Source organism: Lissotriton vulgaris, chromosome 3_1 (assembly GCF_964263255.1).
Source record: "Lissotriton vulgaris chromosome 3_1, aLisVul1.2, whole genome shotgun sequence".
In the NCBI taxonomy this organism is placed as follows: domain Eukaryota; kingdom Metazoa; phylum Chordata; class Amphibia; order Caudata; family Salamandridae; genus Lissotriton; species Lissotriton vulgaris.
The window spans coordinates 929,397,375-929,411,301 of record NC_141689.1 but is presented as its reverse complement, the minus strand read 5'-3'; the positions used below and the strand labels follow the sequence as shown (position 1 = coordinate 929,411,301).

The 13,927-nt window shown below is 47.1% G+C and overlaps 1 protein-coding gene across 1 annotated transcript in view; it reads right to left on the bottom strand.

The window, feature by feature from the left end:
• The window catches only part of LOC147727230 (annexin A1-like), a 671,221-nt gene that overhangs the window by 290,349 nt on the left and 366,945 nt on the right, over nt 1-13,927 (bottom strand). Inside the window, exon 4 of the mRNA XM_086963596.1 lies at nt 4,867-4,980. Coding sequence (XP_086819722.1) covers nt 4,867-4,980 — 114 coding nt within the window. The remainder of the gene's footprint in view (nt 1-4,866; nt 4,981-13,927) is intronic.

Here is a 13,927-nt window from a genome sequence, read left to right as displayed (position 1 = left end):
TGACTATTTACATTGCTGTGATTTGTGATCTTATCTAACTCTTTACTTGAAAGTAAGTGGTGAACTATCTGATACGTTAAGATGCACTCTTAAAGTGTGGTTATTTGTCTGTGTAGTTCATATGCTATGCATTCCTTTTTCGATCGCCACCCTGTTGTGTCAATCATACTTAGACACTCTTGTGCTTACCCATTGGTATTATTCTGCAAGGGGATGCACCTCAGGAGGGAGGTGTTGACTTGTAGTCAAACACTACAGGAGAGAGAATGCTGCTGTCTAAATATGAAACAGTTGTTTTATATGTACATACAAGATGTTTTGTATTAAAGGTTTTTTGTTGGAGTTCCTTCTCATTCCTTTAGTAACTTTCATATTAATAAAATCTCTACTAGCGAGACTCCCAGATGGTAACATTGCTTGCCAGTATCTTTACTTTTCGCTCCCTGATGTGTTTTGAGAATTATGGACAAGCAAGCTGATCTGCCCCTTTACACGGTAATTGCATGTATACTGGTTTTATATCCCTCAACCTGGGGACCCATGGTGTATACAAAAACCCCAATACTTACTCATGTTGTCACCCAAGATTTATTGCCCTGTAATGCATTGTTCAGAAGTTTCAAAACAGCTGAAAAGGTGCATGTCGCTCACCTCCCAGTGCGTCTATGTACAGGCTGTTAGTCTGATGGCAAGGTTTTTGCTCACTCTCACAAATGGGGAATTGCGCTGTCAGCTATGGACAACCACTGAATTCTTCCATACACACTCATTCAATTTACTTACTTCATCAATAATTCCAGCACCACAGGATTACCTTGGTGACCCTGCTCAGACCACTGCTGAGTGCTGGGCTTGGCGGATTGGGTCTTTTTTTGAAGCATTGTCGCGCTGGATGGTACCACGTCATCTAGAATGTATCCGTATTTTCCCATTGAATGTCGGAAAATGGAATCTCATGCTTGAAAAGGGTAAAGTTTTGAGTGCAGAACTCCAGTTCTTACTTATTTTGGCATTCATTATGATACCCGGAAAACCTAGTTTTCCTAAGTAATTGTTTCCAAAATTGTTATTTGTTTATTTTCAGGGGGTAGAGGTTGATTGTTTCTTCCCACATTGATTGCATATCAAGTGCCCTTCCGCGTGGTTAATAAAGTTTTGTGAATAAAAAAGGTTTGTACAAGAGTAGGAAAAACATGCAGGAATATTATTGGTTATGGGACGTTTCGTACATGTGATTGAGAAGCCCATGACATACATCTTATTTATCACTGTGTTGTTAGGGAATCTTATTCATTTCATGCTTCATTTCATTGTGTATTCGCACATTGGAGGCACCTTGAGGACCCTTCTTTGTTTTTTAAACAACCCTATACATAAAAAAAGAATTGTACATAGAAAGGCAATTCGAGAAGGAATTTATGTTTTGTAAATGTGTTACGAAGGTCCTGATGTAACTTTTTTATTTTATCATCTTATCGTTTGGAAATCATAAGCATTTTGTATTTAAAACCCCATATCAATGCCAAACTCTAGTACACATGTTGTGTTGTTTAGCTTGTTGTATCTACGTCAATCTGATACCCGGGTCCTCCTGAATGGAAAACTAGACCAACAGTTAATCTATTGGTTCTTGGGTTTTTAGACCTTTTTTTACACTATATAAATGCTATTTGTTGACTCTGGTTTCTAGATATCCCCTTTCACATTAACACTTTTATGTCAAAGTGATCCAGGGTATCTCTTCATTCAACTCCCTTGACAAACCTCTTATTTATCACTGTGTTGTTAGGGAATCTTAATCATTTCATGTTTCATTTCATTGTGTGTTCACACATTTGAGGCACCTTGAGTACTCTTCTTTGTGATTTATATAACTCTATACATGAAAAAAGAATCGTACATAGAAAGGCAATTCCAGAAGGAGTTTATGTTTCGTAAAGTTGTTATGAAAGTCCTGATGTACCTTTTTTATTTTATTATCTTATCGCTTGTGAATCATAATCACTTTGTATTTAAAACCCCCTATATATCTGTGGTTTGGTTCTTAGCCAACCTCTAGTCCACATGTCAGGTCGTTTTGCTTGTTGTATCTACGTCAATGTGATACCTGTGTCCCCCTGATTGGAAAACTAGACCAATAGTTCTTGGGTTTGTGGACCTTTTTTACACTATATAAATGTTAGTTATTGTCTCTGGTTTCTAGATATACCCTTTCACATTAAGAGTTTTATGTCAAGGTGATCCAGGCGGTAAATCCATCTTTATTCTATCTTTAATAGTTGTTTGTCATTTATGGTTGTGGGTAATTTCTCTCTCACAGTCCATGTGAAATAATTCTCTGTGTGGCCTGACATTTGGAAATGGCAAATTAATTTTGTGATCTTTTTTTTCACGCCGAAGGGGGCTTCGGTGTTCGTTGATGCGCGTTTTAATTTTACCTGTAGTCATGCCTATGTATCTTAATTAGCATTTGCATATGATAACATATACAACACTGCTACTGTTACAGTTTGCATGTTTTTTGAGTACCTATGGGGTTCTGTGCCCCATATAGACTTCTTTGTTTGCCTTTGTTAAGGGGCAAACGTTGCAACTCCTGCATGGGTAATGCCCTACTGCTTCAGGTAGGCTCCACATTGTTTGCAGTGTATTGACTTCCTCATTAGCCTGTCGGTTTGAGTATGTACCACTGAGTCTTTAAGTGATTTCCCTCTCTTAAACGCAAACATTGGTCTCTCTAGTCTCAATGATGCGGAGTTCAGAGTTATCCAGTGTTGCAGTAATAATTTTTTCACTGCATTGAATTCTGTGCATTACGGAGTCACACATACTAGTCAGGTGTTCTGAGGTTTGGTGTGCATCTCAAGTAATGATTCCTAGGGTTGTGTTTTTCCCTCTTGATTACCCTCTTCGCAAGTTGCTTGGAGTAGGATTTTTCTTCGAGTATTTTAGCCAACAGTTTTGCGTCTCCTTCAAAGGTCTGTTTCTCGATACAATTTCTTCGCAGTCTGAGGAACTGACCTATAGGTACGTTGTCTCTGAGGGCTTTGGGGTGGAAGCTGCTGCAGTGGAAGAGAATATTTACATGAGTTGGTTTGTAAACACCTCAATTTTCAATGCTTCATTTTCAGACCCAGTTTTCAGGTCATGGAAGGTGATTGTATCCCTGCTCATGGTCATGGTGAAGTTCAGGAATTCATGCAGAGTATTTAGCCTATTCAAGAATTTTGTGGCTTCTGTTTCAGTGCCCCTCCATATTAGGAAGATGCTGTCTATAAATCTCTTCCACACTAGCACCTTTGCATCAAGGGGTTGTTGTTGTCATAGATGTACCTTGTCTCAAAATCATGGACATAAATGCAAGCTAAGCTTGGGGCAAAAGTACAGCTCATAGATGTTCCATGGGTCTCTAAATAGAAATCTCCCTCAAATTTGAAGTAGCTCTTGGTTAAGGCCATTTACGAAAATCCAGGATGAACCTCCGTGGTGCAATTCCTCCCTTCTCAATATGGTTTCTATTACTTGTAGGGATGCTTCTTGTGGTATGCTGGTATACAGCGCCTTGACATCTAGTGTGATAAAGATGTTGGTTGTTTTGTTGAATCTCAATTCCTGGAGTAGTTCCAGCACATTTCATGTGTCCTTTAGATAGGAAGGCATTCTCTATACCAGTGGTCTCAACTTGCTTGTCTATAATTCTCAAAACACTTCTGAGCACGAAAAGTAAAGATACCGGCAAGCAATGATACCACCTGGGAGTCTTTCTAGGAGAGATTTTATAAGTAGGAAAGTGACTAAAGAAATGTGAAGGAACTCCAACAAAAACAACTCTAATTCAAAACACCTTGTATATAAAAAAAACATAATATTTTGACAGCAGCGTTCTCTCTCCTGTAGTGTTTGACTACAAGACAGCACCTCCCTCCTGAGCAACATGCCCCTTGAAGAATAATACCAGTAGGTAAGCACAAGATTGTCTAAGTATGATTGACACAACAGGGTGGCGATAAAAAAGTAATGCCTAGAAGATGAACTACACAGACAGATCACCACACTTTAAGATTGCATCTGGACTAATCAGATATCTGCCCACCTACTCTAAAGTACAGAGGAATATAGAGTAAGTTCACTAATCACAGCAATGTAAACAGTCAAGAGATCCCCTATTGATACTTATTTATGAGAGAGATTAACAAGGAAGACTGTTGCCAGAGAGTCAATCACCAATTGAAGATATGTATAAACCACGATAACACAGTCCAACGTTATGAATGTATGAGACTCGATTTAGAAATCAGGATGGGTGAGAGAAGTAATAATGGTCTCTTTGTCTCTCTCCTTTCTAAGAAAATCGTCTGAAAACAGAACTAAGAGAGGGGAGTGCGCTAGGCCACATGTTTGTGCATGGTATGCATGCACAATAAAGAAGCATTTATTTGGGGAGGCGTGTTTTAATCTGCTGAAGCCTTATTTTCGCTTTTGCTTTTACATGACAACTCTTTTGGATACTGAATTCCACACAGTACAATCCCTGGCACTTTGGATGACTTCTTCATATTAAGGACAGGATCATGTGGTGCAATATTCAGTTTTACTGTGATAGCAATGATAGAGTGCACAGCACATGTGGTTTGCAAGGAGCAGGGTGCAGTAGTAAAAAGTGGTCATTTGTGGATAACTTTCAACAGGTAAAAAATATAAAATTGATACAGAATTTACTGAAATATAATGCATTATTTTCCACTCTTGCAAATAGGTAATGGAACTCGGTCATTAAAGAACATGATTTGGCACTGAACCTCAAATATATTTTGTAAAATTGTGCATTTGAAACGTCAGCTGAGACCAACCAATTGCGTTGCCTACCTCAGTGGCCGACTTCAGATGTTCCACATCAAATTGAGCTGGAGTCTTCAGCATAGCCAGGACAACTTCCTCATAATGACCGGAAAGAGCTGTCTTCATCGACTCCTCTAAAGACTGAGTAACAATTCAGGAAGACAAATAACAATTTTTCAGTCCATTTAAATATCAACATCTAACTGATGATTACATCTGAGTCAAACACTTATGGACGATAGGACCGCTGCTACCCCAAGGGATCCGTGATCCTTGGCAGTCTGTCAGCTGTCTGAGGCTTACAATATGCAGGTTGTGACGGTGAGGCACCAGCAAGCTTATTGTTTCCTCACCACCACAGTTTTCATTGCAGTGAGCCTGACATGAATACAGTGTTGGTTAGGAAACAAAGGGGGCTCTCCAATACAGGGCCCTCTGTTGCCTCAGGGCCAGGGGATGCATGCAGGGGGGCACATGTTGTGCCCCCCTCATTATACATGCAGCCCCAGTTCCTGCATGGACTCAACAGTCCATGCTGTGCAGGAACGTGCTTTGGCGATACCACTGCAATATCCCTTGAGTCTTCAAGGGATAATATAGCCCCTGTCCATTTTGGAAACATGGCTAACCTACACTACTGTTGCTAGGTCCGTACTATAAATGGTCTTAATGCATGGTAGTGGAAACATTGTCTACACCTAGGGGGCCGATTCCGATCTGGTAAAATAATCCGCCGTTCGATTCGTATTCGTAGCCGAATCCGTACGAATGGAAAACTACAGTCCGACCTGCGTAGTATGATCCATTTCCGCTGATTGCCGTACAAATATCAGCGAACCGTACGAACCACAGTCGATGACCTGTACGAATTAGCATCGGAAATCCAACCATACGATTGGTAAACATGCCGACAACCACACTAGTACGATCCGCTTCGGAAATCCTGTCCGCGATTTGTACGGGCCAAAGTAGTCGTGCATGAAGAATGATTCGTACGGGATTATTCGCCTCACAGCAAGCGGCATCAACACACACCACCCGTGTACCCCTCAATGAAGCCTACGCGAACACCCCCACCGCCAACGGTCCATACAACTTACCCGCACGCACAAATACGACACGCACACACCCCGATCAAGCCTACGTGAACCCCCCACCCACCAACGGCCTGTAGAAGTCACACGCACGCACAAATACAACACGCACACCCCCTTCAAGCGACCGTGAACCTCCCCACCCACCAACGGCCCGTACAAGTCACACGCACGCCCAAATACGACACGCACACCCCGCTCAAGTGCCGTGAACCCCCCACCCACCAACGGCCCGTACAACTTCCCCACATGCACAAATACCACACGCACACCCCCCCCTCAAGCAACCAAGAACCCCCCCGCCCGCCAACGGTCCGTACAACTCACCCGTAGGTACAAACACGACAACCACACACCCCGATCAAGACTACGCAAACCCCCCACCCGCCAACGGCCCGTACAAGTCACACGCATGCACAAATACGACAATCACACCCCCCTCAAGCGACCAAGAACCCCCCACCCACCAACGGGCCATACAACTCACCCGCACGCACAAATACGACACGCACACCCCCCCTCAAGCGACCAAGAAACCCCCCACCTGGCAACGGTCCGTACAACTCACCCGCACGCACAAATATGACACGCACACCACCCCTCAAGCGACCGGGAACCCCCCCACCCGCCAACGGCCCATACAACTCACCGGCATGCACAAATACGACACGCACACCCCCCTCTAGCGACCAAGAACCCCCCACCCGCCAACGAGCCGTACAACTCACCCGCGTGCACAAATACAATACGCACACCCCCCTCAAGCGACCAAGAAACCCCCCACCTGGCAGCGGTCTGTACAACTCACCCGCACGCACAAATACGATACCCACACACCCCGATCAAGCCTACGCAAACCCCCCTACCCGCCAACGGCCCGTACAAGTCACACACACCACAAAAACAACATGCACACACCCCCACAAGCGACCGCAAACATCCCCCCCGCCAACGGCCCGTACAAGTCACACGCACGCACAAATACGACACGCACACCCCCCTCAAGCGATTGCAAACCCCCCCACCCGCCAACGGCCCATACAACTCACCCGCACACAAAAATATGACATGCACACCCCCCCTCAAGCGACCAAGAACCCCCCCACCCGCCATCGGCCCGTACAACTCACCCGCACGCACAAATACGACACGCACATACCCCGATCAAGCCTACGCGAACCCCCTACCTGTCAACAGCCCATACAAGTCACACGCACGCACAAGTACGACACGCACACCCCCCCTTAAGTGACCAAGAACCCCCCACCCGCAAACGGGCCATACAACTCACCCTCACGCACAAATATGACACGCACACCCCCGTCAAGCGACCAAGAACCCCCCCACCCGGCAACGGTCTGTACAACTCACCCGCACCCACAAATACAACACGCACACACCCCGATCAAGCCTACGCGAACCCCCCCACCCGCCAACCGCCCGTACAAGTCACACGCATGCACAAATACGACACGCACCCCCCCCTTAAGCAACAAAGTACCCGCCAACGGCCCGTACAACTCACCCGCACGCACAAATACGACACGCACAACCCCCCTCAAGCGACCAAGAAACACCACCCGTCCAACGGTTCGTACAACTCACCCGCACGCACAAATACAACACGCACACACCCCAATCAAGCCTACGCAAACCCCCCCACCCGCCATCGGCCCGTACAAGTCACACGCACGCACAAATATGACACGAACACCCCCCCTCAAGTGACCACGAACCCCCCCACCTGCCAACAGCCCGTACAAGTCACACGCACGCACAAATATGACAGGCACACCCCCTTCAAGCGACCGCGAACACCCACATCCGCCAATGGCCCGTACAAGTCACACGCATGCACCAATACGACACGCACACCCCCACTCAAGCGACCAAGTACCCCCCCACCCGCCAACGGCCCGTACAACTCACCTGCATGCACAAATATGACACGCACACCCCCCTCAAGCGACCAAGAACCCCCCCACCCGCCATTGGCCCGTACAACTCACCCGCACGCACAAATATGACACGCACATACCCCGATCAAGCCTACGCGAACCCCCACCCGTCAACGGCCCGTACAAGTCACACGCACGCACAAGTACGACACGCACACCCCCCCTCAAGTGACCAAGAACCCCCCACCCGCCAACGGGCCTTACAACTCACCCTCACGCACAAATATGACACGCACACCCCCCTCAAGCGACCAGGAACCCCCCCACCCGGCAACGGTCCGTACAACTCACCCGCACGCACAAATACGACACGCACACGCCCTGATCAAGCCTACGCAAACCCCCCACCCGCCAGCGGCCTGTACAAGTCACACGCACGCACAAATACGACACGCACACCCCCCTTAAGCAACCAAGAACCCCCCACCCACCAACGGCCCGTACAACTCACCCGCACGCACAAATATGACACGCACACCCCCCTCAAGCAACCAAGAACCCCCCCACCGATCCAACGGTCCGTACAACTCACCCGCATACACAAATTTGACACGCACACACCCCAATCAAGCCTACGCAAACCCCCCACCCGCCAACGACCTGAACAAGTCACACACATGCACAAATATGACACGAACAACCCCCCTCAAGCGACCACGAACCCCCCACCTGCCAACAGCCCGTACAAGTCACACGCACGCACAAATATGACAGGCACACCCCCCTTCAAGCGACCGCGAACACCCCCATCCACCAACGGCCCGTACAAGTCACACGCACGCACAAATACGACACGCACACCCCCCTCAAGCGACCAAGTACCCCCCACCCGCCAACGGTCCGTACAACTTACCCGCATGCACAAATACGACACGCACACGCCCCGATCAAGCCTACGCGAACCCCCCCACCTGCCAACAACCCGTACAAGTCACATGCACACACAAATACGACACGCACACATAACGCCAACACCCAAACCAGCACAAGGACTTTGCTAACGATTCGCACAACAACACTAAACATGTCTCCTGTGTACAAACCATTGTCCTGGCCACAGCCAAACAGGCAAACAGAGGTCAACACTAACACCCACCCCATATAACACACACCACCAATTCAAAATAGGCCACACCCACCAATTGACCAATAAAAGGGTCCACACATACAACCCAACATCCTTTGCAAAATACATATTTGCTAAAAGAAGAGCCTGCCAGCACATCAACAACTACACCCATTAACCTTCACACATACACCCTATCTCATCTACACTCACACCACTCCCTTCACAATCAGACCCACACACCCTCATCCATATACACCATCACCCCCTCAATCACATACACCCCACACCTTGACCACATCCAAGAATCCAAAGTTCACTGACCCCGAGAATGAGATCCTTACAGATGAAGTCATCAGAGTCGAGCCACAGCTGTTTGGCGCATTGGTCAGACAGACCAGCATAGCTGAAAAAACATGCATGTGGGAGATGATCGTTGACAAGGTCAATGCTGTTGCACCCATCAGGCGCACCAGGCAGGAATGCCAGGCCAGGTGGTATGATCTGCGGAGGATGGTCAAGAAGAAGATGGACCAGGACTACGCCTGTGCACACCACACTGGAGGTGGTGGTCCCCGCAGACCTCCAGTATACCAGCCCTGGGAGGAGAAAGTCATGACCCTGCTGCCACCGGTGGGAGTACATGGAATTGAAGGAGCGTTGAGCCTGGTGAGTATACAAAAAAAAACATGTTATATGGGGGGACTTACAACAGTGCCCAGCAGTATGGGGGGTGGGTGTCCATGAGTCCCAGCAGTGCCCAACAGTATGGGTGTGGGTGGCCATGAGTGCCAGCAGTACACAACAGAATGGGTGTAGTTGCAAGGGGGAGTCTCAAAGTGTGGAAGGTGTAGGGTAGGACGCTGCTCTCTTCCCCTATGTCCCAGGTACACACCCAAGCACCATGCCCAATGCACAGGGATGGTGAAATTTCACACAAGATAGTACACCACAGCTTCAAAAACTTGTCATGTTGCTGACACTTTTTGGAGATGCATCATTTTGTGACACAGTAAGGCAGTGTAGCAAGCGAGCAAGCACAAACAACCTGTCTCCATCCCTCTGTTGCCCTCTTCCTTCTGTCTGTCTCCCTCCCTCTGACTGTCTCCGTCTGTCTCCCTCTGTCTCACTCCCTCTGTCTCACTCCCTCCCTCTGACTCCCTCCATCCCTGTCGCCCCCTCTCTCTGTCTCCCTCTCTCTATGTCTCCCTCTCTCTGTCTGTCTACCTCTGTCTGTCTCCCTCTCCTTCCCTCTGTCTCCTCCTGAATCCCTCCCTCTATCTCCCTCTGTCTCCCTCCCTCTGTCTCACTCCCTCTGTCTCACTCCCTCTGTCTCCCTCCCTCCCTCTGACTCCCTCCATCCCTGTTGCCCCCTCTCTCTGTCTCCCTCCCTCTTGCCTGTCTCCCTCTTGCCTGTCTCCCTCTTGTCTGTCTGGTCTATTGTCTGCCTCCCTCCCTCTGTCTAACTCCCTCTGTCTCCCTCCATCTGTCTCCCGCCTCGGTCAGTTGCCCTCCCTCTGTCTCCATTTCCCTGTCTCTGTTACTCTGTCTCCGTCCCTCTGTATCCCTCCCTCAGTATTCCTCCCTCTGTCACCTCACCCCAGCTTCCTGGGCAAACACACAGTTGCACCCGAGCACTGCATAGGTCTTATAAAGACCATAGAGCAGAGTGTCTTGGGATGTCTCCTAATTACCAGCAGTCATGTACTAAGTGCCTGCGACACACCCACCATTTGCAGGCGACACAGTACTGTGTCAGGACACACAGTTTTGAAAGCTCTGTAGTACACAATGGGCCCTGGTGTAGGCAGAACAAGTCCCTCCTGTGATCATTACAAACACGAACACCAGGACAAGGTCAGACATCCTGTGCAGGAACCCACAGCCACGATTATGCCAGCATGCTACATGAGGGCACAGCCAAATCACAAAGGATGGACGCTTGCAAATCACACTCAAACTACTAGCATGGCCTGTCACACACAACAGAAACTTATCCCCTGGGGACAGGCAATGAAGTGCAACACTGTCACAATTGTCATGTACCACAACTAAACACTCACTCATATAAATACGCATACAACTTTAATATGCACAGTGCAGATGCTCCAGTCCATTGTGCCTCTCACACAATGTACTTGCCCCATCTTATGAACGTTGTAGATGTACTTAAGTACCAACATGGACATGGGTATTGACAAGGTGATGCGTCTTGGAGAAGTGCCACGTTCTAAAGCAATGTTCTAGAAGTTGGTGTACAGGTCGAGGGGTGTTGGCATTGGTTGGCCATCACGGAACAGCAAAACCTATACAAAGTAGATGAATTTATACTTCTAAATTCTGCTCTGTCTCTTACATGAACATGCTGTCTCTAAACTCTGTGCATGCTTGACGCAGGCATAAGCATCTACACCAGGGGTCTCCAACCGGTCGATCGCGAGCTACCGGTAGCTCGCAGAGGCCCTGTGAGTAGCTCGAGCCAGCATTTTTATTTTGTAGCCCTTAATTATCATTGTTGTTTTTCGGCCTTTTTTCAGTAGCAGTTGCCCGCCCTCACCCAAACCTGCTACTCTGATAAGCTAAATTAAGCTTAGCTGAGGCTGGCGGGGCGGGCTGAAGAGGACGTCATTAGAGTCATATTTGCGCATCCTGCCTTCCGCAGCCAGGCACCGCGCTTTCATCCCGCAGGTCATGTTCCAGTGCAGAGCAGAAGGGGCTGGAGAGCTTGGTAGTGAGCAAGACAAGTGGTGTGGCACAGGCAGTATTGAACTGCTACCCCACCAGTACCCGCACCATTAGCATTTTCCAGGCAGGCACCGCTTCTTTGATCCGTTTGTGAAGCAGCAGATCAACCGGTAAGCCCTGGCCTGAATTAGTTGTTCTTGGTGTGTAGTTGTAAGTGCAAGCTGACTAAGCGAGAGGACGCTTCCTACAATTCTTTCCTAGATTTTGATCAGACCGCTTTTTGTATCAGCATGGCACTGTGCATGTCCAATGTTGTGCGTTTGCAGCATGCAGAATCTCTTGCCTGAATTAGTCGTAGCATAATTGTGTGCCCGTACCTCAGCATTAGTATTTCTCGGCCCCCGGCGCCAAAAATATTCTTGCCCAGAACCACGGTCAGATCAAGAGTATGGATGGCGTGAAGAGAGTGAGGAGGGGGAGAAGTGATTTGTGATGCTAACCATTAAAATAAAAATGTCAAAACGTACTTCATATTATTGGCAGTGAAACACACCTAAACTGATCGTACCAAAATTCACTAATTTAAAATGCACTTGTGAATTACAATATTTTGTGCAACATGTCGATTCCCAGAGATAGCATCCCTAATGGAAAATAAAACTACGGTGGCCGTCTCCTGTTGTTTTAAGCCTTTAAGATGCTGAAAATTGACTTTTGGTGAAAGTTACACTTAAAGGTCAAGAATGTGCATCGCGTGCCATGATGTCTAACTCAATGGCAAACTTTTGGAGTGAGCAAACATGGCAAGGAATGAAATCTAAACAAGTTCTGCAAACAACATCCGTGGGATGCAACAAAAAGAATTAGCAGGATAGTAAAGGTTTCACAGCAAACTTCATTTTCATCACGATATAGATTGCTGGCTTATTATATGAAATATTATAAAAAATAAAATGATTTGCAGCGGGATCTTGAAGTACAGAGCCCCTGATTGAAGCTCTCAAAGTATAGTGGGTGTGAATGGATGCCAACTCAAAAGTTTTAAATACCTCTGCTCAGAGATGTTTTTATACATGGGCAAAGTGGACTCTGGCCCCCTGGAAGGCCCCAGCCTTCCGGGGGGGCGTGATAGAGCAAGCTCTGTTGTTCACAGAGTCTTGCCTTCATTCATAACTGTGAATAGTCCTTAAACATATTGTTTTATTGTTTAGCTTTAATTTATTGTTAATGTCTGTGAAAGTCTATTACAGACGTTTTTGCAGAGAAATGAATGTTGTATTTATGTTTCTTGCAACATCCATAAATAACGTTCCTATTAGATCAAAACAAGACTTCCTATATGAGAAATAGGAGGGTGTCACATGGAATATTTGCAGTAATATTAGTGAGCTGCTGCATTATTACATTGAAATCACACCCCACTATCCCTGAATATATCAAATGTAACAGCTTTATAATTTGGACAGAGGTACCTGTGCACTGTCAGTGACCTGGCATAGAGGGCATGAAAGAGCTGAGAATGGATCATAAATTCAAAGCTGTCCCAAACAGGGGCCCCCAAGATACCTTTGGCACAGGCCCTCAAAGTCCAAAAGATGTCCCTAGCTCTGCTTTTGGCCTGGCTTATAACACTTCCACTAGGGGACATATTTGCAGTCAGGGCAGGAGAGGAGGGCGGCTGGCCTTGATGGGAAGTGGTCTTATGGGAAGCAGTAAGGGAGTCATGTGTGGCCTACAGGTGAAGGGCAGAGATCGTCACCATGAAGATTAAGGGTTCATTTCCTCCCCTCCACCCATGGTTACCGTCTGTTTAAATTTGATTACATTGCGACTAATTAAAGGGTTCACCAACATGGATAATGGGAAGGATTTCATGTTGAGAAGCACGGCAAGGCCAACCAATGCGCTGATTAGCTCAGATGTGGTCAGCGTTTCTAGGGAACCCAAGTATTTTGTTCATACCACAGTATGGGCTCTGAATAAATTAGGTGTGCCTTAAAAAGTCAATGAAGCGGCGCGTGAGAGAGTCTCTTGGAAAAATTCGCAAGTTGCTTGGCCCTAGTAGCTCACGATGATTTTCACTGATCAGAAGTAGCTCTCACTGCAGAAAAGGTTGGAGACCTCTGATCTACACTGTATCCTGAATGTTGCGTGAAACACAGCACTGCTGTATATGTGTTGTGCCAGCAAGACAAGACACAGCAATGGCTGTGTCAGTCATTGTCAAGAGAATGAAAGAAGGAAAATACCCCTGCGTACATGTCAATTTGCTACCACTACATACA